Consider the following 26,728-nt stretch of genomic DNA (forward strand, 5'->3'; position numbering starts at 1 on the left):
TTAGAAATAGTAAAAGTGTGAGAAGGTGCCTTCTCAAAATAGTGGTGAAAATCCAATGAATGATCCAGGATAGTATCACAAAATATGTAAAAATGCTCAATCAATGCAACCATGCCATCATCAGCATCCATATAAGGTACACACAATAAAAAATGTAGTACCAAATCTTACCACACTACCATGACAAAAGGAAACTGACTTGGGATCCAATCGCTCCTCGAACACGGCCTCGGGCCTAACAATATGACACTAGTTAATAAGGAATCATAAGCCTACCGCTAATCATAAAGCGAAGTAATCAACAAATGGCTCAGAATCAAATAGGGGGAGAAATATCTTTAAAAACGACACCTTACCCCGAATATGCCACTCCAGCTCACAATCAAGCACCACTAAGCCAAACCTATGGCTACGATGAGCCACTGAGGTATTAGGCACTAGCACAAGGTACATCATCCGTAACAAGCCCTACCAGAAGCTACGCCTAGATATATGGGCGATACAACACATAATAAAGCATCTAAGTCTCAAACATAGCCTGAGGCCATCAACATCAATCTTAAAAAAGGATAATTGTCCTAAGTCAATACCACTAACAAGGACCATAGCCTAAACTATGGATTTTAGAGACTATTATAGTCTAAGACTCAACCGATAACCAAAAAAATGGAATCGAAGGAGGCAAACCCGATACTCAGCAAGTACCAGCCTAAATCACATGTAATTTATACTAAACAACATCTAATAAAGCTCAGTAAAAGCAGAAGACCGTAGCCTACCTTGAAGCCGATCACGCGCGCTTTGAATCCTCCAATTTTAAAGTTTTTCACCTCTGAATCACCTCCAATTGCTGCCATGCTAATAAAATATTATCATTACGTCAATACAGATGTTTGATGCCAAAATTACAATAATTGGAGACTGATCCAAAATTGGGTTAAATTGGGATTGTGGGACCCACACTGGGAATCTCTAAGTCGATTTCGTAAGAAGGTCTATTTTACCTCCCCGAACTTGTGTTCCAGAATGAAACACAATTCGGGGCTCAGAACAACCAGAAATTAGCCCATGCATTTAAATTACCATTAGAGCTAAATAAGTGAGGTCAGTCCCTTGGGGCACGAAATTATATCAAATGACGAGTTCCCAATGTCCTCCGAGCACTCCAATGCGTAGGAACGATCTGCACGAACACCCATCACTTTAAATCGTCCAAAACGAAGTTCTAGAACTTGAGATATCAAAATTTGAAGAAATGAAAGAATGGCTGAAATTTAATTCCCAGCGACGGTCGCAAAAGCCAACAAATGGTCTCTTTGCTCTAGCCATACTTGGTCGGAAAAGCCCCGCCTAGGAGGTGTTTGTCGCTAAAATGACAGTGGTGTCGCTAAAGTGTTCATCGCTAAAGAAATGAGCCTATCGGTTTCGCGACCCCCACCTCACTAATGCTCATTGCAAAAGTCAACCTTTGGTTGCTAAAGAGACCATCGCTAAAGAGATCAAGGTCGCTAAGGCCATGGCACCAGAAGCCAGAAATCAGAAAAGGGCTAAGTGACCCAAAACTTTGAACAAGCCCTTGAAACTCATTCAGAGTCCAAACGAAGCAAACCAAAAGTGCAAACCACTCAGAAACAATGTTTCGCACTCAGTGAAGCAAGTGAAATTTATATCAGAGATCATATCGATAAAAAGTGTATACCACACTCAAGCGTCATTTTAAGCCAAAATCCACAAGAGGACTCTGAATGAGACCGAAAGCCTCGAGACCCAGATGAAAAGTCATTCTAGACCAAATTCAACATTTTGGAACTAACCACATTGAAAGAATTTCGATGTTTACCAAGAATGTTGATCAAGGTCAAACCTAGGCCAAAACTTAAAGGCTAAAATGCCTAAAGGTTTAAACTCGCACTAAAAGCCTCGAAAATCGAACCGACCTTGCCACTAGCCTAAAATGACCCTTCCAGAGCTGATGGAATCGTCAAAATTCCATTCTGAGGCCATTTTCCTGGAGTTTTGATCGAAGTAAATCATTCAAACTTCAAGAGCTCCAAAACACAGAAACTGACATAAAACCCAAATGAATGATTGAGCGACCGAACTGTCAGTTTCAACAAGTTATAAATGACTTGAGGTCGCTATAGGAAAGCTCTACATGCTGAAAAGATAAAAAAATAAAGAAAATGACCTGAAGAGTCATTAAAAGAAAAGACCATGAACTTAAATTATAACACTATCTCTCCTAATTTGTACATGCATGAATAATATGCATAGTAGTGTATTATCAAGTGGATATTTATTCTTTTTTTACATTTTCTTTTTATAATATCTCGTTTGTTCAATTCTAAATAAGAAAATAAAATTTGACAGGTGTTTTTTTGTTTGAATATTTAAGTTCTTATGTTAATTATATCTAAAAAAATTAGCACTAAATAAAAGAAACTGATAATTAATAATTAGGAAAAAGGGATCGTTAAATTTTTTTAGTACAAATTAATAGATTTTAATGAAACATCAAAACAAAAATGATCTCATGAAAATATTGTTGGTAGCGGAATTTTATTGAATTTAAATTCATAAATGATTCAGATTATATTAAAATCAAAATATATTAGTCAAAATAAATATTATGAATTAATATAATTGGATTAATTAATTAAGTCTAATAAATAATATAAAATTAATAGTCCAATTCCATTGGAATAGTCCATCAAATTGGGCTACAAGTGATGAGCTTACTTTGCCATCCTAGAGGTCCGAATTAGTAACATGTGTCAAAAGTTTTAGCATGCCAAGTCAAGTAAGGCCAGAAAAATCTTGCCCCAAGTCAAAATGACACAGTTCTATATCAAACAATAATATACCCAATGAAATTCCACAAGTGAAATTTTTGGGATGGTAGAATATACACAACCCTTATCATTGCCCCGTGAAGGTAGAGATACTATTTCTGGAATACCCTCGGCTCAGATCATGCCTAAATCAAAGACCAAACAAAATTTATCATGTGTACAAATGAATATTTCGATCAATCAAATATCACTATGTCAACTTCAATCAGATTGGTCGAATATAGTTTTTCTTCATTATAACTATAAATAGAAAACTCATAATTCAACAAAAGGAGGCCAAATTCTAACAAGAAATTAGAGAGAACTCGTGGATCAAACACCGTAAATTTCTCTACAAGCTACAAGTTCAAGCACTCAAGCAATAAAGTTCAAATACAAGTCTAGATCAAGATCACAAGATTCAAGCTCAAAAGTTATTGGATTCAAGTACAAGTCAAGATCAAACCCAAAAGCCCTTGAATTCAAGTTCATCAAGATTAAAGATCAAATTCAAAAGCATTTGAATTCAAATGCAATTATAGATCAACTTCATCAATATGAAATTCAAGACCAAGCTTTAAATCCTAGACTTCAAGAACAAGTCCATCAAACTCAAGTTCAATATCCAAAGAACAAGAATTTATTTTTAAAAAGAAGAATTAGAGGATTTATGGAGATTGTAGCATCCATTAGATTTGAAATACTAAGATTATTGCGATATTTTTATGTCTTGGTTATTATTTTTTGAAGCAAATTTTATTGTCTACAAATGTAATTCATTTATATTAATAGGTATGTTTAAAACACATTTGTTGATCTATTGAAAATCAGTTGATGCACTTGCCTTTAATATTTTAACCCTATGAAAATTACAATCTTTTTCACTAATGTGTCTCTGTCCAACTTGTTGAAAAATTTAGAAGATCTTATTTTTGCTTCTTAGTCATTTCTTTTGTAATGTAAGCTATATGAATACCATAAGAATGTTTATCAGAAAAGAGAGATAAAGAGTAAGGACAAAGTGGTAAGCTATATGAATACCATAATAATGGTTTATAAATTGATTAATTTAATTTCTACTACTATTGCCATATTCAACGTCTAAAACATCTAATTCTTTCTGTAGTAAAACAACAAGAAGAAAATTTTAATGATTTGACTCTTAAATATGTCAAGTTTTATCATATGTTTAGAAAAGTTTTTCTTATCCACTTTGTTTATTTGAATAATTTAAAAGTTATTGTAATAGAAAAATATACATGATATGATATGAGAGAATTTAGAGGTTTCATTATAAACTTACATAAATTTGGTATAAATCATTGTTTAGAACTTGTGTATATATTAAAAAATTTAATAGATAGTTGATTATAAATTCAGTTATTTTAATAATTTAGCTTAAAGTTATTATCTGAATTCTTAAAATTAAATTCGAATCAATCTTCAGCTCTACAAATTAATTAAAAATGTGATATCTATAGTATCTTCATTCATCGTCTCTATCATTATCATTGAACTACTGAGAAACAGTATGAGATTCGATTTCATAGAGTTCACTTTCCCTTCTCCAAATTTACCCGGTGAGCACAACGCTTGCTTAAGTAGGTGGTATCGATTTTAGACAATTTGCTAAATTTCATCATGCAACAATCATCGTCTAACCAACATCTCTACTTTCTTTGCTCTAGTATAAGTTGAAATTCTCAAAATTGAGAGTAAAATATAAGCAAAATGTTAGAGATTATTTTTTCTTCTATCTTATATTAACTATTGATCGCATCTATTATTGAACAATCTAATATATCCATTTTGTTATTTTTCTAGTTTGAACTTATTATGTTTATTGTTTTTCATTTTATTCTTTATTTTAGAGATATTTTTTTTGGGTAGAAAAGCATAATTTATATATATTAGATTGCGGAAAAAAGAAGGTCTATTGCCACCCATAATAGTGTCATTGTTACAAGTACGGACAAGTATGTGGCCATGTGACAAATTGATACATGAGTTAGTTTTTCTCAAAAAAATAATCCTGTCTGCCCAGACACGTTTTGAAGCAAACATTGGTGCGACTACCTAAATGATGGGATTCCCAAAATCACCATATCTAGCTCCTTCCTTGCTCAAGCTGTCCGCTATCCTGTTCTGCTCATATGCGTCACTGGTACTCTCATCAAATTCTGCATCAAGTATCTGCACTCAAAAAAGATGTTTGCATATAAGGGGTTATCATAGAAAAATACATTAATGACTTCTATGGAATCAATGTAAGCATATTTTAGAGATATTATTATCTGTAAAATATGATACCTATATTAGTACTACTAAAATATGATGTTAAATTTGATTTGATCAATGAAGACGCAAGTAACACAAGGTACTAACGTGTTAGCTTGTTGCTATACGAACTCCCCATTATGCCCTCTCTTCCTTCACCTATTTCCTCGTCCCCTTTCCATATACGTACAATATCATTACTACGGTCATTTCTCTCTCTCTCTCTCTCTCTCTCATCCACCGCCACACACAAACCCACTTTTTCTCTCTAAATGCAAAATTCTAATGTAGAGAGCAGCAACTCTGTGTGCAACTCCGTCGATTCCGATGCCCCGCTCTCCGTCGACAGCCCATTCTCCGCCGGCGAAGCTGACGTATCTTTCATCTGAGTTCTAGGGTTTTTCATTCGCTCCACCAATTAGGAACACTTTTTTCAATATAATTCTGAAGACGAAGCAAGCATAGTTACAGAAACTCCATATCCCCAAGTATAGATAGGGTGTTCTATTTCCGGCTTTGTTTGTGATCGGAGGTAAACATACGCAAAGCATACCCTTTTGCGGGAGGGTAGTATATCTAGGGTTTTGATAGAATTAAGGCATGGCTCCAGGTCGTAAACGTGGAGCTAAAGGAGTGAAGTCAATGAGCGAGTTGAGTCTGGGTGATCTTGTCCTTGCTAAGGTTAAAGGCTTCCCTGCTTGGCCTGCTAAGGTAAATAAAACTCCAATGCTGATCAATTTGTTGGCTCAACGTACTTTGTTATTTGTAGACTTCTTTTACTGTAATCACAACAAAGTTTATGAACGAGTGTTCAGTTAAATGTAGTGAAGGATGTTGCCATAATCTGAATGTTTTTAACCTCGTAAGCCCTTAATCTTTTGTCTTGCACTTGTTTTTTGTTTCTTGAGATTGATGATAATCTCGTTTAATGGTTCTTGAACTGTGTGTAGTGAATCTAGTGGTAAAAACGTATCAAGTTTCTTTTAGTTGATATGTCTAGAGGGTTGAATGATTACTACGATATATATGATTTAGCTTTTGAGATTTTATCACGCTTCTCTTGGAAATAAGGCCTGGTTGACGTATGGATGAGGTTTCATTCTATCTTTGTTGTAGAGAAGATGGTAAAACTGGATATGAGTTTATATTATGGAGATTTTTCTACATAATGAATCTTGTTGGTTGTCTAGTATGTTTCAGTTTATGAAGTTTCGGATGAGATCTATTTGAAAGGATGAGGACAAACTAGTAGTGTATGTCTGTCTTAAATTTTGCCAAGTTTATTTACCTCTTATCACGGGTATTAAATACCCGTGAATGCTTGTCGCTTTCCCCTTTGTTCGTATTGATGTCATTTCATACGTTCTACTGCTCCTATTGTTCCTGAGATTTTATTTCTACTATGAATTTTGTTAGAAAAGCTCTTTGTCATGAACTTGCGTGTCTATCCCTTTTTTTTGTTTTCCAAGATATGTCAGACTGTTAGAGTTAGTGCTGTTCGTTCATTGGTTCCCGACACTTCTAAATGCGGTGTTTGTTAGTTATTTGTTGTGCTCATGTTGATAATTTGTTTAACAATCTCCTTGTTGATTTTTGTTCCTCAATAAGATCCCGTGGTTGTCCTTTTTGGTAGTACAGGACATTCGGAAATTGTTTTGTCAGTTCTGGTGCTTTTGTATCGGTGCTCGTTGCTTTGTCGTCTTGTTACTTTGTCGCTTTATATTGTGGTTTTATTTATGTAATCTTCAATTTTTCCAGATTAGCAAACCAGAAGATTGGGATCGAGCTCCTGATCCTAAAAAGTATTTTGTCCAGTTCTTTGGTACACAGGAAATGTAAGTGCTTCCATCATCTGTTTTCCCATGCTTGTTCATGGAGATAAATAATTTGTAGTAGGGTTTTATTTTCGCTTTCACACTATAAGATCCTTTGTGATTAACTTCATTGAAAGATGGAAAAAAGGCAAGCTTTGTAACCATCTTCAGGTATATAATGGTTCCTGTCAAGGGAAGTTATTGAGAAAAAAGGGAAAAAGATGGTCTGCCAACATTTTTTGAACTCTGAAGCATCATTCCTTTTTCTCCATTAATTAAAAAAAGAATGATACTTTATAAATTATGCAGTATAATTCAAAATAAAAAACTGGGACATCTTTCATGCTACAAGTTACTTCCGCTACCATTCTTTTAACTTGACCTTCAAATTCGCGCTTGTTGAGGTATGAAACATGGGGCGTGGTTGAATGCTTGGTCAACATGTGCATACGTTATTACAGAGGTTGTGTTGGTTACTTTTGAAAATGCCATAGCTTCATACCTCGTACCAGAACTATTAAAGGTTATTTTTGGCTTAGAGTTGCTTAGTCATTACTTCTGGATGTACTTTACGATAATTCATATCGTCTTCTAGGTGCTGACATGAGTATTGATGTGTTGTTATCAGAGACGTGTCGTCGTGCTTTTTTGGTTCTTTTTTTCTCTTTCAGTAACTGATTACATGTTCTTTTCATATTTGGTAGTCGATCTGGCTGGTGCTGATTTAATTTTGATTATTCTGGGTGCTTTATGATCTTTCCATTTATTGCATCCATTTTTAGTGACATATTCAAGTAGCCTTGCGGTAATATTAAGTCTAGTTGTATCCTTTATTGGACAGACAACATCCCTGATTAGTAGGTTTGGATATGATGATTTTGTGTTTGTATGCTTATTTAAGGAATTGATATGTGAATTTGGAAACAAATATGAAGTTGACTACAATTTGAATATCCTTATCTAGAAAACCATATTCTGCCTGGGTCATTCCTTTTCTGAATTTCCTTCATCATTGAAACATGTTTTTTTCTTTCTTTTACCCTGTCAACAGAGCATTTGTCGCCCCAGCAGATATTACGGCATTTACCATTGATGTTAAAAATAAAGTGTCAGCACGATGTCAGGGTAAAACAGTAAAACATTTTGCCAAAGCAGTGAAGCAAATCTGTGAAGAATTTGAAGAGTTACAGAAGAAAGATTCCAGTGTTTCAGGAGATGAGGCCTATAAAACAGCTCCAGGCTGTGTTGTAGCTTCTGTTGAAAGGGTGACTGCTGCTGCTGAGTTGGACCAAATGGACAGAGAAAAGAAGTGTAAGCAAGAAACAGATATCAAAAGCTTAGTAGAGGGATCTGGGTTAGAGCGCTGCTCGATGATAAAAGATGATACAACTGATATCATTTCTCATGATTCAGAGGTTAATTTGCCTCCTTCAATTTCATCTATAAAGAAGGTTTCAATTCCCAGTAGGATTTCTAATTCAAGAAAGGAGTTGGCTTCATTGCCTAATCCCGAAAGCACTCATGATAACCTAAGTGAGGACAACAGAGATCCCGAGGAGCATGATAAGCAATTGATCCACAAGGAGAACTTGAGATCTGCTGAGAGGAGTCATTTTCCTGATGCAGATTTTCCTCCTCCTACATCATCTGCTGATGTGAAGCAGCTTGATGGTGGTCAGAAGCAACTGACAAATGGACACAAAGCAAAGCTGGCGAAGAGGAAAGCTGGGGGTGGACATGAAGTGCAAAGAATTAGTGATACTGCCAGTGATCTGACTGTTAAAACAGCAAGTGCAAAAAAATTAGTGCCAGAGGTTAAGTCAGGTACTGATGGTAGAAAAAAGGTAAAAAGACAGAATGATAGAAAACCTGAGACAGTGGATGCTGTTCTCAGCCATATAGAGGAGAAAAAATTTCAGTCTAGCAAGAAATTGAAAGCTGAACCTGGACAGATGTTGCGACGTAATGAAATAGCAGATCCCTCTAAGAAGATCAAATGTGCTGATGGGGCAATGGATGCCGTTATGGTGAGCAAAATTTATGATGAAGCTAAAGTGGTGAAATCAGAGGTTAAAAAATCAATACCACTGGGAAAAGCCGAGGGTCACACTTCGCTGAAATTGCATGAAGGTGCTATTGGTTCAAATAATTGTGGTGAAGAAGATACTCTCCCACCGTCAAAGCGCCATCGACGGGCAATGGAGGCTATGTCTAGCTCCTCTCCTGTTCCTCAACTTCCTACTAAGCGGAGAGCTGTCCGTTTGTGTGTGGATAATGAAAATGAAGAGCCTAAAACTCCAATTCATGGAGGATCTATTAAGAGAGATGCTATTTCTCGTGGCCCCAATTTGGTGAAGAAGCCTGACCTATCTACTGGAACAGCTAGTAATGACCAACTGAGTGTGAAAGACTCAGGCACAATTGAGGATAGCTCTATCAAGGAGCATGCACCATCTGTCAGACTACACAAAGAACTTTCTGTGCGTGTTCCTCAGAAAAATGTGGAGAAAAAGCGTATACCTACTGATAGAAGTGTTTCATGTAGTCCTGGGAAATTTGGAACTCCAAAAACTTCTAGGGAAGGTAAAACTGATATTGTATCCCCCAAAAAATCCCCTGGGTTCACTGACAAACCAGTCTCAGAGCCGCAAAAAGGTGCTAAACTACCTGGTAAACCCCAGGGTGATCATAGAAAGTTGGTAGCTGAATTTAATACAGGCAATATTATTGGTGCTGATAACTTAAATCCTTTTCGTGATCAACCTATTAATGAAAGAAGTAAGATGGTTTCTACTAGTGAAAGGAAAAAAACAACCCCAAGGTCTAGTTCCTTGATGACTGAACCTACTCTTGTGCCTGGTAATGCTGTTGAAAGCATGTCTACACGGTTAGAAAGGTACATTTGATATTTGATTTTTCTTTGATACCTCTTATTGACAGTTCCTTCTGATGTGATGTTCCACTTTTGTTGGCAAAAGCAGGCTGGAAGCTGTGAGAGATGAGAAGCTTAATTCTTTGATAGATTCTAAAGTTCTGGACCAGGATATGTCCATGAAACATCTTATAGCAGCTGCCCAGGCTAAAAGGCGGCAAGCTCACTTGCAGAGCATTTATGGTAATACCCTTGCTGCTGTGGCCCCCTATACTGAACCACAGGGAGGGAGCCCCCATCCAACTCTTGGTTCTCAACCATTAAGCTCTGGCATGCTGCATCCTGAAATACAAGTTTTATTTTCTCGCTCATCTCCTTCATCTGAGATTCAGCAGTTTTCATCGATAAATCCACCTGAGCCTGAAGAAAATGAGGAGAAGAGAGTAATTTCAGGACTGGGGGCCTCTGGGGGCTCACTCAGTGGTGGCACTGAGGCAGCTGTTGCTCGTGATGCTTTTGAAGGAATGATAGAAACATTATCACGGACCAAAGAGAGTATTGGACGTGCAACCCGTCTAGCTATTGATTGTGCAAAGTATGGCATTGCTAATGAGGTTAGCACCACTTTTCTCCCTTCTGCAACTGATATAATAACATGTTTTTTCACAGATTTTAAGGTTTCTGTGTTTATTTGTTTTCAACTTTGATATCCACTAGGAAAATAACAACTCAGTTGGTCCTTGGTATAATGAAAAATTGGGTGACGAACTTGTTGAAATAATAGTGGTTCATTTTAAAGAAACACCAAGAAAATGCGTAATTACAAAGCAGCAGAACAAAAAATATTTGATAAAAAAGGGCAGCCCGGTGCACTAACCTTACAATTTGTCAATCTATCACTAGGGAGCTAACAAATTCCAAAAATTGGTCAGTACTCTTTTTTTGTTTAAAAAAGGTAACTTGTCTTATGAACAAAGGAATACTCCAAAAGTATTCCAGTAATACTTCCAGGAATATTACAGAGGGAGAGGTGACTCTACTAATGCTTCATAAATAATCTAGAATACTAGGAATATCCTCTTCTTCTTGAGGATATTCTTGAAAATTGGTCAGTACTAATTGAAGGAGTTAACTTAATCCAGCAGAACAGGCATTTAGGTGCGTGGGTTAGAGTTGGTATTCCATCAAAACATCGCCGGTTCTTTTCATTTCTTAAACACCAAAAAAGTAACTGCAGGGATCATCAACCAGATATTCTTGATGACCTTATCAACTTTCCAAAAGCTCCGGTTTGTTTTTGCCTCTCTCATGTGCTGTGGCATGACCCAGTTCAAACCAAAGAGACAGTAGAATTTTTCTTTAGATAGAATAACTCCAACCATGTCAACTATTAATGAAAGAATGAAATCCGGGTATAAACCAATACCTATTACGGGTATAAAGATGGAGATTGAAAGATATAGCTTTCGCGGTAAAAAAATAATTCCAGGTAATGCCCCGAAGTGTTTGTCTTTTGGATTTTGATGAGTTATTTCCTAGTCAAGTATTGGTATATACCCAGATTTTGTTCTTTCATTACCAGTTGACGAGGACGAACTTGTAGATGCCTAAATTTTGCAACAGCTTTTATCATGACAAAAAGTTTCATACAAGTAATTTCTATATGTCGTTATGGACTAGTCATAAAAAGTTCTGTGATATTGCCTTATGGGTTTATTAAAATTCTCTTTGCATGAGAAAGTATCGACCTCGTCTATCCATAATTTTTTATGCAAGCTTTTATCTGTCCGTTTTTCAACTCTTTGCGTGACATTGTGCTGATAAAAGAATCGGGAGTGCTTATGGGGTCTCGGTATATAATAAGTTTATTCATGATATGTTCGTGTTCAACTTTTTCCATCTGCTTGCCTTTTGTTCCCCTTTTTGATTCTTTTTATTTGATGGGGTTAATGGGTGCACATGTGGTGTGTCAATATATGGCTGGTGTCATTGATTGAGCATTTGCTTCTGCGTGATTGTTCAGAAGTTCTGTTTTGACATTTCTCATTAATAGGCGTGTCTGCTAAGACCAGACAATGTGTATAGTATTGATGGAAACATGAGAGTTGTCTCTGTGTGCATCTATGCATGATAAAATTCTCTGTTTTCTGGCCTTCCTGCTCCTGAATTGATAATTTTTTCGTGATGCAACACCAAGAAGGGCACAAGGGAGAAAATGCAGGGAAAGAGTGAAGGGAGAAGAGAGATGAATAGAGAGAGAAAATGAAGAAGAATGAGAGAGAGAGAGAGAGAAGTGAAGAGAAATGAGAAAAGAGGGCAGTCCGGTGCACTAAGCTCCCTCTGTGTGCAGGGTACGGAGAAGGGCCGGACCACAAGTGTCTATTGTGTAAAGAGAAGGAAAGAGAAAAAGAGGGGGGAATAAGGAGAAGGTGATTTTTTAAAAGAAGAAGAAGAAGGGAGGTGAATAATGAACTGTATTTTAAATTTTAATTTCTGGTGTAAAGAGAGTTAAATAGATGATGCAGAATCTATTGTAGATTTTTGGAAGCCATGTAAATTTTCAATGACTGTAGCTTGTAAATACTGCAGCCAGCAAACTTTTTGCTGATGAGTATAATGTTACCATTATTAAAAAAGGAAAAAGAAATTGTAACAATACAATTCATCAAAGGCAGGCCGAATTAGATACAGAAGAGAGAGAGAGAGAGAGAGAGAGAGAGAGAGAGAGGAATAATCTGGTTGCATTAGAGTTGGTGAGTGTGTATGACTTTAAATGAAAGTTTAAGGGGTAAAAATGTGAAATTTCCTAGCAATTCATCTAATGAAATGAGGTGTCAGTTGGTAATTGAGGTAAAAGTGTTAGTGTGAGGGTTAAGTGACCAAAATAGTTGAGGTGCTTAGTGGCGAGTCTGATGAACTTATGAAGGTTTGAGAGCTTATGTTCATTTTCTCATTGTTGTTGATTCATGTGGGATGCATGTCTTCTGTTAATTATTTACTTGGACGTTCTGGGCGTTTTTTGTTATATGAGTTTATCATTCTTGTAAAACTGGGAATAATTTTTCAAAATGGCTTTTTAGAGCTTGGCTTCTTCCGTGAAAATCTTCTTTCTAACCAAAGTTTCAAGAGTTGGATAGTGTCATGAACCAGGAGAAACCCTGCTGTCGTGATTTCCTTTCAAACCTAATAAACTATGGTTTAATTAAGACTTAACAGCAAGAATAACTGAGTTAGAGGCTGGCTTCACAGGTAATACAAACTTTCTTTACTTGAAAATTTAGTTTGTTTTATTTGTCAGAGAAATTTATGTAATATTGATCTGAATGGTTAAAATAACTTACCAGTTAAAGTAAAGGACTTCTCTGAGTTGGCTAAAATGGTTAAAGATTGTGGTGAAATCTTGTACCTGGCCTTTGTGAAAGCTAAAAGGGAAAGGAAGGGCGGGGGTGAACAGCAAGAAAACGACAAGTGAAACTGCTTTTGACTTGCCTGCTCAGAGACTTTCCTAGAATCTAACTTGCTCTACTTCTCATATTTTAGGCCTTCTGGGAAAGCCATTCTTTTCTTCTATATATTCTAGTCAGTTTAGTCTAGACAAATGCTTTATCCGAAGTTCTTTCTTAAATAGGTTGAACCACTTATCTGAGCTTTGAATCTTGCATATTAAGTTAAATGTTTGTGTGTGAAATGTGGGTGCTGTTGAATTAGTAGGTAGCACTTCAGATTTTTAACTTGTCTAACATATAATAATCATCATAGGTAACTCTCTGCATCCGGCAACTTTTGTAATGGGTACATTTATTGTCACCTTGTGTAGTCTCTTGTTGAGCATTCAGCCCTCTTTAATGCAGGTCGTGGAACTTCTTACCCGGAAGTTGGAAAATGAACCTAGCTTTCATCGCAGGGTGGACCTGTTCTTTTTGGTGGATTCTATAACTCAGTGCTCTCATAGTCATAAAGGTAAAGATTCTTGTGAAAGCACACTACATTTATGATTCTTAATTTTGTTTTCATCTCCTCATACTTTCTCGCTAATTTCTTCTCCACCTACCTACCTCCCTTCTCTAAGTGACATCTCCGAGTCCATTCTACGTATAGTTTTGCGGGAGTGCACAGGTTGACAAGATCTTCCCTGATTTTTGCCTCTTCAAATCTTTTTTTTTGTTTTTTGGGTAGTTGCTTTAGTATGAGGTACTGATACTTTACAATTGCCTTCTCCATTAATTCAGTTTGTGTGGCCATGATGATTACTGGTCTAATTTAGTAGCTACATTACATTTTGCCATTGCACATTGCTTACAATATCACTCCTGCACTGGCAGCCCCTCTCCCACCTTTTCTATCTATCACCAGAAGTAGGGACGCACCTCACTGAGCTATTGATTGCGAAGCTACTGCCCGGTTCAACCAACACATCGTTCCTCTTTTACCGAAGTGTTAAACTTATATACACTGACACACACTATCAGGTCAACAAAAAAAATATCAACAGGTTACCCTCCGTAAATATGAGTTTTGTAATCATGTAAATAAGGCAGATTACCTGCTAGAATACAAGTCCTATGTTATTCGTAGTTCGCTTTGCAATTTTTTCTGAACTAAGAAGATATAAAACAAGGATCTAAGTCATCTGTTCAAGTATGGAGGTGGTGGGAATCCGGTTTGTACGTAGAAGTTCATTAATAATGTATGGTTGATTGACGAAATGGATCCAAGTGTATAGCATGAAGAGATTTACAGATCCTAAGATCCTTACTAAATTATTTCACACTTTGCTCTGAGAACAACAGACTTATTACATACCATACTACTGTCTTAGTTTCTCCTTGTGTTTTTTCATGCGAAGCTCTTGATCAGTGGATGCTTTTTGTGTTAAAATTAAGTCAACTAACTGCCCCAGTGGATCGAGTTTAAAGGTGTTATTTTTGTATTTTCTCAATCCTTTTACTTGCTAAAATCTGGTAAAATTGTGACATCTGGTACTTGAATTAGATTTGATTCTCTTTGCCTTGCTACATGATTTTTGTTCAGGCATAGCAGGAGCATCATATATTCCTGCTGTTCAAGCTGCATTACCTCGTCTTTTGGGAGCTGCTGCTCCACCAGGAGTGGGTGCCCGGGAAAATCGTCGTCAATGTCTCAAGGTGATTGTGCGAACACTAGAACCAGTTGGTCATTTAAAGGAAGTCCTGCATGATGTTGATTGTATCTCCTTTATAGGTTTTGCGATTATGGCTTGAGAGGAAAATATATCCTGATTCTCTTCTTCGTCGTCATATGGATGATATTGGTACGACGAATGATGATTCGTCTGGTGGTTTGTCCTTTAGACGGCCATCTCGAGCTGAGCGTGCTATTGATGATCCTATTAGAGAGATGGAAGGCATGCTTGTTGATGAGTATGGCAGGTTGGCAACTTACTTCCATCCTTGTTCTTGTGAAATACTTTTGCCTATGAATCTTATTAAAAAGTCGCTATGAACTTCCATTTGATTATCATGGCCTTCTGGGTAATAGTGCCCCTGTGTTTTATTGGTTGTTTGGAAAAAAACAAAGCACTGTAACTTCCTATGCGGTTATCGGCGGTGCTGTGATTCATGATCTGAATTCAGTATAATTCTTTGTGTTGATGCTGGTGTGGACTTTAATGTCGGTATTAGATGTGAATCTACAAATCACTTGTGAATTTCAGATATGGGACGAAGACGATTTTCCTACCTCTTTGAAGTGGTCTGTCCCATGTGTAGGACCTTATAGTTGTAATTCTCTTCTCCTAGGAATGGTTAGGAATTGGCTATAAAGTTGAAAGCCCGTCTTATTAAATGTCAAGTCACAAAGAGATGTGAGCTAGGGGTCACTATTTTTCAGGATTATAGACGCAGCTTCGAAGAAGCATGTACTTTGGAAGTGACGCGCAAAGCGCATGCCAAGACTTTTGCTTTTCATTTCTTGCTTTAATGCCCAGGAACTTTATCAGCCTTTTGCATTTTCACTTGTGGAGGAATTGTCAAAAAGCTGTGAAGCCACCTTTTTTCCTTGTTTTTCCCATTTTTGAATTATGTGCTCCTCCGACTAACTCATGTGGATCATCTCTTCAAAACTTTTCTGAATGGGCTTATTTGAGTGCCATCCTTGAGAGTACATTTGCAGCAAATATTTGGATATGTTAGAATAGCATTGAACATATGTTGGTAGTTGATAAAATAATTTTACTATTTGCTTTATGATGCTTCTTTAATTTGTTCGAGCCTTTCAATTTTAATTTTTGATTCATGAAATACGTATATGATTCTTGTTTTTTTTATTTGATAAAAAGGTATCTGATTCTTGTTTCAGATCCCAAATTGAGTGGTAGGAGAATGTTTGAAGCAGGAATCAGTGTGCATATCTGTGTTAGGAGGAAAATCAGTGTGCATATATTTTCCTCTGTTTTTGGAAGTGTTAAGGGTTTTCCTGAAATCTGAATCCCTTTTTTTCATTGGGGTACAAATCTCAGAGATGGATCTTGTGAAGCTTCTCCTTTTTCAAGTGTTTGTTTTTGTATATGTGCACACCACATGATTATTATACACTGTCTCCTGTTGCTGCAAATGGTTATATCACAGTGAGTGGGTCATATTGTGAAATATTATTGACTAGTTGCAGGAGATTGTTGGGTCATAAACCAATTTAAGAACAGTGTTCAAGATTGTAACCAACTGCGGTTGACATAGTTTCTTTTGTTCTCTTAGAATTTGTTACTGATTTAAAAAATGTTTTTGGATTGTTTTACCACAAACTCTGCCTACCATCCCATTAAAACTTCTGCTTTCCACATTTATAATTATCTAATAATCTGTGGCATTATGTTTGTGTAGCATTGGTAGCAATTTTTTGCCTTTCTTGCTGTCCTTGAAGTCATAATATTGTTATAGCAGCTGTTTTGCTTTAATCTCTGACATTTTCTGTTCCTATTTGTGTTTTCAGCAATGCTACATTCCAGTTGCCTGGATTTTTATCTTCTCACGTTTTTGATGAGGAGGAAGAAGAAGATGCTCTTCGTGATTTGCAAAACGAACCTGCTGAGGAATTAGCAGTAGAGCATACACCTGCAACAGGTGATAATGCTGAGAGATATGTGGTCACTCCTAGTGACAGACGTCATTGTATCTTGGAGGATGTGGATGGCGAGCTTGAAATGGAAGATGTTTCTGGTCACCCAAAAGATGAAAGACCTTTGTTTGGAGATGATGTGAACCAGTCTGGCTCAGATCGAACCCTGGAATCAGCTTTAGATAATATATCTGATTTGCCGCCTCTTCCTATGGGATCCCCACCATTACCTCCTTGTTCTCCTCCACCCACCCCACCTTTGCCTTCCTCTCCCCCTCCATCACCGGTGCCACCTCCACTTCCATTATCTCCATTGCCACCACCGCCACCACCACCACCACCACCACCACCACTTCCTCCATCACAACCCCCACTACCTCCATCTCAGCCACATCCTTTCCCTCCACTGCCCGCTGGACCACCTCCGCTGATGTTCCCTCAACCTTCTTTTCCACTCCAACATGAAGTAGGGACAAAACACTTACACTCCCTCACTCCATCAGTACCATCACCATCACCTGTAGTGGCATATGCGCAACCTCCTCTTCCAAACGAAGTCGGTAGCATACCTAGTGTAAGGCTTCTTGCTGTGTGATATTTATGCTCTCTCATTATATGTCACTAAAACTAATATTCTTTTACAGGGTCATCGGTTACCACAGGTAGCTGGAAACATGCTTCATGGTCCTCGTATCAATGCATCTAGTAGGAATGAGGTATTCCCATTGCAATCACCTTCTTTTACACCAGCAGGAGTTAGTAATTCACGGGAATCTTCTGGATATAGTTCGCGGCCTTTGGAATATGGTTACAACGATGCATATATAAACCCACCAGTTTGTCAGTCCACTCAGAAATTTCAATCTGGTAATGCGGCTTTTGCCCCAAGGCCCATGCATCTTAACCCTCCACATCAAATCCCCTCCAATAGTTTTTCGTATCCAAGGGCCCCAGTGCAGCAACATCCACAGCAAGCATATCCTGCACCATGCTCATTACCAGAGCGCCCTGATGGATCAAGGCGTCATATTGGTGATGAACAGTGGAGGGTTCAACCCAATGAGTTCAATGGTGACCATCAGCGTGGTATGTGGATTGGTGCAGGAAGATCATGCCCTGGTCCAACTATTGCTCAAGAAGGTTTGACTCTTTCATTATGCTTTTGTTGATTTACATGAGAAGCAAAGTGGCAGGAGTTTGGATATAATAAATTTCTGTTAGCTCTTAGTAAATCTCCAATAACTCATGAATGGCAGGAGTTTGGATATAATAAATTTCTGTTAGCTCTTAGTAAATCTCCAATAACTCATGAATTTTGATAGACCGTATTTTTCAAATTTTCAAGCCTGCATATGATGCTTATACTGGCCTTCATTTATCTGCATTGTCAAATGGTAACGAGCATGAAACTGGCACAAGCTCTAAATATCAACTGTTGAACTTGATCTGTGGAAACAGAAATCATTCACTTGGCTTACCAAAATCTAGCTCATCACTGGTCAGGGAATAGGTTCTGTTAAGATTTGTTTGTTATGGTCAGTGGGACATGTAATTGAATAAATTATTGCTGCTTGCTGATTGTTGAAGAAGTATAATATGCACCTGTGACATTTGATTGTGTGTTCTTTGTAGAGAGTCATGTTTTTGTACGACACATATCTAGTTTTATACATCATGTATGCGGGAATTCTCTTATTCATTCAGTAAAAATTAGTGCTTAATCAGAAAAAAGAAAAGTGATAGTGTATATGACATTCCACCACCACTAAGGTTGGTGAGTCAGCTCTTCCATACACTTGTTGTGATCAGCAACAACCATCAGTGTATTCGTAGAAATATTACCGTGCTAAAATTTGACCTTCGATATTTATGGCAGAGTCTCTTCTCAATCCCTTTTGTGGCATGACAGTTGAGGGAATCTGTTTAAATGATCCATATGAAGGCGTGGCACTCACTTATAGTTTTAGTAGGCACTCACTCTTTCATTCATTTCTACTCCAATTCCACTCGTCTCTTGTGTTCAGCTATAACATGTTGGCTGGAAAACATTTTGTTCTTTTTTCACCTATGTGGGCCTACAATACATACTTAAGTTCTTTACTAGGTAAAATGTTGAAGTTGTGACGTCTGTTAACAAAAAAGAAAACATGGAGCAATATTGGATTTTGAATCGTCAGTCATGGTATAGCGATTTTTTTGATAGGTCACTTTGACGAGTGACTTTCATGGCAGGTTATTTCAGACCTCCTGATAGACCACCTGTGAGTAATGTTGGATTCCAGCCTTCTGGATCAAATGCTTTCCCTACTGGTCCTCCAATTTCAGGTGATATATTGGTGAAGAATTTGATTCTGTTATAGTTGAATTTGCTTCTTGATTCTTAGTCTCAGATTTGTGGGAGAAAGAACTGACTTACTAGTGTGGTAGGTCATGGAATGCCTTGCCGACCGGATGTAACTGTCCTCAGCTGGAGGCCAGCATGAGAGTCGTTGGCAGTTGGTTTGATCTTCGGTGAGTTATGGTTTATCATGATTTTTAGTTTGGAAAAGGACTTAGTTGACATATCTGCACATCCGAGCTTTGTGCATGTAGAGTGCTTGGACCCTTAAGAAGGGTGTCATTCACTGCATTTCTGTCTTATATTCTTCTTTCTTGGTGAAGTATGACCTTTATGTTTGTTCTTTTCAGTATCTAATGGTGGCTCAAGTAGGATACAGGACTGACATCTGGAAAAAAGACAGTCATTAGAGCAATTGCTGTTAAGTTGGGTGACCCTCGGCAGGATTTTGTACTATTGTAATTTTCCTGACAAATGCATTTCAAGACACATACTTAACAAAGTGTAAGCCCTGTTGACCCTTGTAATTATTCTGACTATACTGAGTTATAGAGTTCGGTGCAGATGAGAAGTCCTTGTATTAGGTGGTCATCTTTCTTTTATTTTCTTATTAACAAGAAGTCTTCTACTTTTTTTTTTTGAACTGGTTAATCTTGTTGGATTTGGTGATATCTTTTAGTCTCCAGGTGATGCAAAGTAAAATCCTATCATATATTAGCAATGAGTTACTGACTCTATCCGCGTACAATGAGGATCCTCCATACCTCGAAGAATATGTTTACCACTGAATAGTGATATAATATTTTGCTGCCGTACTAAATATATAACTGAAGATTTGGGAGGATGCATAACTGATATAGGCTAACCAGATTTTTCCTGTTTCAGATTCTCAATTTTGAGCATTTCCATGTTGGTATTCTCAACCCTTGCTCACATTTTCATTGAATCTTTCTTGTAAAGGCTAACAAGTTAATCAGAGTCTTTTGTTTTACGGTCGAAGGCGCATGATGCCTATCAATTGAAAATTTCTAATTGGTCACGTGAGCATTAGGGAGGGCTCCTGTGGTGCCATAGGGCCAGCCCTTCGGGTGGCTCTTGATAAAAACCAACCCTCATCTCCTGGTTAGGAAATCTATGTAGATAGGATTGGATACATAGTGCAAATTAGGAAGCAAGTATTATAAATCTTCATTCATATCTTTTGGTCTTCCTTGGAATATAAATCCTCTTGGCCTGATGTTGGAGAAATGTTTCGACATTGGTTCATGTCATTTCTTACCTTTAGGCAACATTTTTGTTAATCCTATCAGTTTTAGAGGGTAACAAGTGAGTGACCTCTCTTTTAGTTTTGTGATGTAAAAATGTTTTATAGTGATCTATATCAAGGGCTATTTTATGCCTACAAACCCATCACAACACACAAAAAAAAGAAGCAACTATGCTTTAATCCCAAACAAGTCGGGTATGACTATATGATCTTCATTTTTTTTTCCATTTAAGCTCAACTCATGCCATCATCATATCAAATGAAACTGAAAAATAAGTTAAAATCTGTATAAATAATAGTACCAGTATATATTAAAAGCTCTCTATATTTTAATTGGCATATAGGAAAAAAAAGAGGAAGGTATGAGATACAGCTGAGCTGAAATCTTAACTGGCAATGTTATTGAAATGCTGTCATGCTACTTAATGCATTTCTTACCCCTCAGTCCCATCTTAGGTTGCCTACTTAGTTTAGTCTTAACCCGTACAGTTGTTCCAAATGCACAAATAGCACTTCTTTTAGCTTGAAGTGAGTGCAAGTTAAAAATATATTTATTAGTTCAACTTTAATGTAATATCTTTTGACCAACTTTTTGACTTTTCCCAAATTCCAACTATTGTATTAAACATGTATCTTCAAAAAAAATAAAACATGTATCTACAAGACTCAGTATGATAATTTACTCAAACATAAGGATAACCAATGAACGTTTTTCCCCTTGTTTATAGAGTTAATGTTCGCATCTATCATCGATTCCTTGGATAAATTAATATTGAATTGGAATCCTTAGAGCTAAAAGATTTGATTGGACTTTGGAATCCGTTGAAGAAAACTATCACTTGTTCTGCAGACGACATTATTTTCACAGCAGAGCTGTAAGACAAAAAAAATGGTGTATATTTGATGTAGTCAATGAGTAGAAGTCTTTCTTTTCACATGATGTTCTTTCCTTGGGCATAAAATGCAGTATGACATCTTCGAGGCCTTTAATTTCATCCTATTCAACACAACTGATATAAGACTGCTTTTCTATTTGTTTGGTAATGCAATTTTATAATTTGGAATCTCATCCGAAGTTGATTTAGAAAATATAGCCTAATAAATAACATACCAAAGTTTTGGGACAAAAGTGGAACATCTGTAATTAGTTTTCGTAACATATCAGATTACGGTGGTGACAAGTCACTGTAATCTGATTCTTACCGTCACCATAATCTGATTCTCCGAAACTGCTCGTACCACAATACTGAATATTAAAATTGATTTAGAAAATATGGCCTAATAAATAACATACCAAAGTTTTGGTACAAAAGTGGAACATGTGTTATTAGTTTTTGTAATATCAGATTAAGGCGGTGATATGCCACTGTAATCTAATTTTTACCATCACCATAATCTGATTCTCAGAAGCTGCTGCTACCACCGTACTGAGTATTAAAATTGAACCTAATGAATGATTAGTGTATTATCTGACAGTTCACAGTAATCTGATTCTCAGAAGCTTCTGTTACCACCATTGTAAGTATTAAAATAAATTGTTCAGAGGTTTAGTTCTTACAAACATAATCTTTGAAGAATCTGAATATCTGTCTGTCGGTGCTTCAGCATTTTATTTCTTACATTTATTGAGACCTGCTCCTCCATTTGACACACTCTTGAACATGATTTTCTTTGACATTCAAATTATTCATAATATTGCTTGGACTTGTTCTTAAACCTGCTGGATGTGACAAATTGGGTAGTACCTAACTGTTCTTTTTAATTTTTATGCATAGTTGATGGAATGCCAAAAATGAAAGGCTCCACTTCTACCTATTGTGAAGTACGAATCTGGTAGCACTGTTAATATTAAGAGTTCTGGGCGAACCAATGGGAATAAATCATGTAATCTTGTGAACTTTGAAACTAAGAGAAATCATTTCAAATCTAATTAAGTTACTGTTATTCACGGGTGCATTCTGGTTAAGTTATTGTTATTCACATAGAAAATGATTCATTAAAATTCTTATCGAAAAATTTCACCTACTTCCATAGATTCATGCACAAGTAGACAACAGTTTTTGATTTGGTTTAGCATTACTTTGTTGCTAGTGCCGCCTATGCTGGCAATTGCATAACTTTTCATGAGAAGCATTTTCTGTATTTGGAAATCCTGCAAATTTTGATGGTTAACAGATATTATATGCCTTCATGGCTCGGGATCATTATCATATAATGTTCCACTTATGGTTGGTTATCTAGGAGATTTATTCAATCACATCTTGTGGATAGTACAGAAGCAAGGAAGGTTTATGAGAATAGTGTAATCTGGCATCCTAGATTATTGTAGTTTGATATCTCATTGTTAGTATGGGAAACCAGCAAATATAATTAGGAGTATTTATTAGTGGTTGTACAACAGTGTCTTAATTGCTTGCCAAATTATGCACAACATCAAACCTCAGTAATACCCCCCAACTCTCTGACAGGTGAATATCACTTTGTAATTATCTTTTGTAGCTCTGGAAAAAAAATCGGTTTACTTCATTACTTGTCAAAAAGAAACTCTCAACTCTCTATGAATAAACTTATCAAAGAGAGGACAAGTCCAGAAAGGAAGGCCTGAGTAAGAGCAGAATCAACTGCACCTCAAATTCAACCTCTAGGGACTCCTCATGAAATAATATCTGGATTCCCAAATAACTTCAAATGTGGGTATTGTTTATTACCACCATCCAAATGTTGCATTAGTTGTGCAGGGATATTTCTTATATGCCAACCAAATTTTGCATTAGTTATGTAGAGATTCTTATATTGCCAACCAAATTTTGCAGTTGCCTCTTTTATTTCTTGTTGAGATAAAACTATCAAATACCCCTTTGTTGTGAAAATGTTGGATGGGTTCGAGTTTCAGTTTACTGATCTTTCTTGGCTACATAATCTCCTTGTAGACCTTGTTTATCACCCAAATTTCAAGGCATTGCATTATAAGCTGTTTATATTGGAATAAGTTTTTTTATAATTTCTTGGAGAGGAAGTGTTCAACAGAAGTCGTGGGTGCTACTTCCGTACAATTGTATTTCAGCAAGCCTTAGCATGCTATATACCTACCGGGAACAAGAGCCAAATCGAAGACATTCCTTTCTTTCTTTTATACCCCTCTTCTTAGTTGCTCCTCTTTCTGTGGGTCTGATGGTCGTAGACCATCTTGTTATGAGTTGTGACTTTGTTTGAAGAATTCTTTCTCTGTGTGTAGTGTGCTGGCCCATGTCTCCTGGACAATACACTCATCTAATATAAAATCAATGAGTGGACCTCACCTCCCCATCCCCATCCCCATACCATAGCCGGAATTATGTTAGTGTGCCCAGCTTAAAGAACATTATATTTTTGCAAGTAAACTTGTCCTTGTAACTGCTAGTTTAACCGACAAAGTCGACTGGGTCTCATGGTTGGACTTCGCTTGTTACTTTGGAAGTTCTCAAAGAGGCAACTGCAACTTAATAATAGACTAATTGCAGCACAAATTTAATGAAAGGAATGCTATTAGAGTAACTAGTTATTGCGATTTATCTGTTCTTTGTACAAGTGACTTGAGCATGCTCCCTTGGGGAGTTCTAGACACTTAATGCTTCAATTAGTTTCCTGACTTATCTGATTCTTGTTCCTAATTTCCCCTTTTCCCCCCTCGGGGTTTTTGCAACAACAGGAATATATATCTTATTGTGTTTACATGATGGAGGCCATCTAATTTGAGAGTGATTTTGTTAGCAAATATCAATTGTTTCAGGTATTTACAGAAGATAGCTAGTCAGAATGCAACATTGTAGCCCTTTATTGGTCAGCAGTACAATAAGATCTAATTGATCCTGCCAGATTGTTCTGCTGCAAAATTCTGAGGTAATTGTGTAGTCAGATGCCTGAACTGTAGCAGTGCCACTGCTTCCTTTTTTGTCCGTTCACCACAAAATGGTGGTCATTTTTTGTGAAAGAACATTTGCAGTTCATATGTTTTTTTTGTTTTTTTTTTTTTAAAGTAAGAAGAGTTATGTAAAATTTTCATGTATATCTGTTGTCGGATGGAGTAACAATTTTGGGAAAAAAGGTAATTGTGTATATAATTCGAAATATTATATGAGTAAGTAGGATATCTACAATATTCATCCCTCCCACCCTCAAATCTTTGTACTATGCTGTTGATTGACCAATTGACATCGTGCAATCTGCTTTAATAAAGGAATTTTTTCATGGGACTTTTCAGCAGTGATTTTGTGCAGTGGATGTTAATGTTACACACATCTGAACTTCATTAACTGCACTGTTTATGGACATTGACTGGCGTACATGTCCAAACCGTGATGTTGTATTTGGATGTTTGGATCTGAAGTTTTCTTGATATTATAATCAGTTTTAGGAGACAATGGTAACTTTTGGGTTATGTTTTTTAAAATTTGGAGTGCTCTGACTCAATCTCACTGCTGTTGAGGTGCCTGAACATTTAATCATAAGCTGACAGTCCGATGATCTGTGCTTATCTTGAAAGAACATGGAACATGGGTTTAGCCATTAAAGATCACGACTTCTGGTGAAGATGAAGGGGATGGCCCAAGAGAATTGAGAAAGGAGAGATGTTAAGGTTGTGGATGGTGGGAAAGCAAATTGGAGAGTATTTCATCTGTGTTGACCTACTTGAAAAAATGAGAAGATTAGCTGGGCTAGAAAATTTACTGTTTCGTGGTAATTGGTGAAGACTAGCTTCTTGAAAGCTTTACCGGAGGTGCATTTTATCTGCTTGAGATTTCCTGGAAATTAATCTTTTGGTGCCAAGGAAGGGCAGAAAAATGAAAAATGAAATTGTAGGAAATTGTTTTGCTGTATGTGTTTTCATTTTTTTTTTTGTGATAATACATGTGAAGTGGAAGAACGGTGTAGCTGAGGTGGACAATATTCAATGCTTGGACCCAGATTAACAGAAAACAGTGCTCTGGAGTAAACGTCAAATGTCAATGCTTCTAAAAGGGTCATGCATTCATCAAGACAAAGTGGTATGGACGTTTTCTACTTGTGTTGAAGTTGAAGCAAATAAATTATGGGTATTTTATCAAACAATGATTATGATTGGAATCTGTTGTCGTGATATTGTTGTGAAAGCATTTTTAGTTTAAGTAGGTGCTGATTTGTGTTTATAGTTGTCGTATTCTGCATATTACTAAAAAAGAAACGGAGGACAGAACCAATATGTATTTATACCTATCAACTCACTTGCCCCTTATCCAATATTTGTGATGTCACTCTCAGGCACATTATCTGATTAGTAGGCGTTTGAATGACATTATAATATTTGGCTGAAAATAAAGCGTATTTCAAGATGAAGTGTTGAACGAGTTCAATTTTATGTTTTTGGACTTGAATCTCAATTGAAAAAACATTTGGACATGTATTTCAATGGGAGGACCTTGAAATTCATGTCCAATTAGAAAATTGGAGGTAGCAGGTGCGACCTTTTAGAGACGATAATCACCATAAAAATCCTGTTTTATATTTTGAAGTTAGATTTTCAGTTGGCACATTTGAGATGTCTTACTCCGGGCTCCGTGTGAATCACAAATCTTTCTAGTTCCAATGCATAAGCATCTGCTTTAGATTAACCTGGAAAGTGGGTACTCGGATAAATGGAAGCTAAGCTTTGAACTTCAAAATACAAACTCATTGCAAAAGAATTTGAATAATATTCATTACTTAAAGTGGTTCTTTCGATCATTCATCGAAAGGAGACACTTGATTTTGAATTTGAAGAGCGCCCCCCCTTTTCTTTGGGAAATAGAGTTAGTTGGGCTGGTTCCTTGTTCTCGATATGTAACGAAAAGATTGATTGGTTTACCGCATTCATTCATGAAAGAACTTGCCTCTCTTTGGTGGGCCTTCTCTTTTGATTTAAAATTGGCAACGGACCGTTGGCCATTGAGTGTCATATATACACCTTCATGTCCTGCATGTGGTGGAGTACACTGGCATCCTCAATAGTCAACAATTCCTAGGGTCTCAACACTTTTTTGATCGTCCTCAAATTCACTCTTTTTCCTTTTTAAAGATCAACCCCCTGGCTTTGTGTTTTCACATCGAGAATTATTTGCAGATGAAGAGATGCCAATGGGCCTTTTTACTTTTCAAATAAATCCTCCAATCGTGGTCTCGGACCGACGCGAAAAATCACTTTTTGAAAGAAATCACAAAGTGGGAGAAGGGTGGCGACGGGGG

General features: G+C 36.8%; 1 protein-coding gene across 3 annotated transcripts; it reads left to right on the forward strand.

Annotated features, from left to right (window-relative positions):
• Positions 1 to 5,294: 5,294 nt before the first annotated feature.
• On the forward strand, positions 5,295 to 25,771 carry LOC129873392 (ENHANCER OF AG-4 protein 2). 3 transcript variants are annotated; one of them, XR_008762716.1, is made up of 13 exons: positions 5,296 to 5,819; positions 6,867 to 6,943; positions 7,974 to 9,818; positions 9,904 to 10,408; positions 13,646 to 13,754; positions 14,826 to 14,938; positions 15,015 to 15,202; positions 16,761 to 17,460; positions 17,531 to 18,026; positions 19,119 to 19,211; positions 19,314 to 19,397; positions 19,575 to 19,728; positions 24,261 to 25,771. XR_008762716.1 is itself a non-coding variant. In XM_055948478.1 (12 exons), exons 1-11 carry the CDS (start codon positions 5,709 to 5,711, stop codon positions 19,367 to 19,369), a joined length of 4,293 nt encoding a protein of 1,430 aa, XP_055804453.1. In that variant the 5' UTR covers positions 5,296 to 5,708; the 3' UTR covers positions 19,370 to 19,397; positions 19,575 to 19,769. The 3 variants fall into 3 exon arrangements, 1 of the variants encoding a protein (XP_055804453.1); XM_055948478.1 differs by lacking the exon at positions 24,261 to 25,771 and having other exon boundaries at positions 19,575 to 19,769; XR_008762717.1 differs by lacking the exons at positions 19,575 to 19,728; positions 24,261 to 25,771 and having other exon boundaries at positions 5,295 to 5,819; positions 19,129 to 19,211.
• Positions 25,772 to 26,728: the final 957 nt, after the last annotated feature.

Source organism: Solanum dulcamara, chromosome 11 (assembly GCF_947179165.1).
Source record: "Solanum dulcamara chromosome 11, daSolDulc1.2, whole genome shotgun sequence".
Classification (NCBI taxonomy): Eukaryota; Viridiplantae; Streptophyta; class Magnoliopsida; order Solanales; family Solanaceae; genus Solanum; species Solanum dulcamara.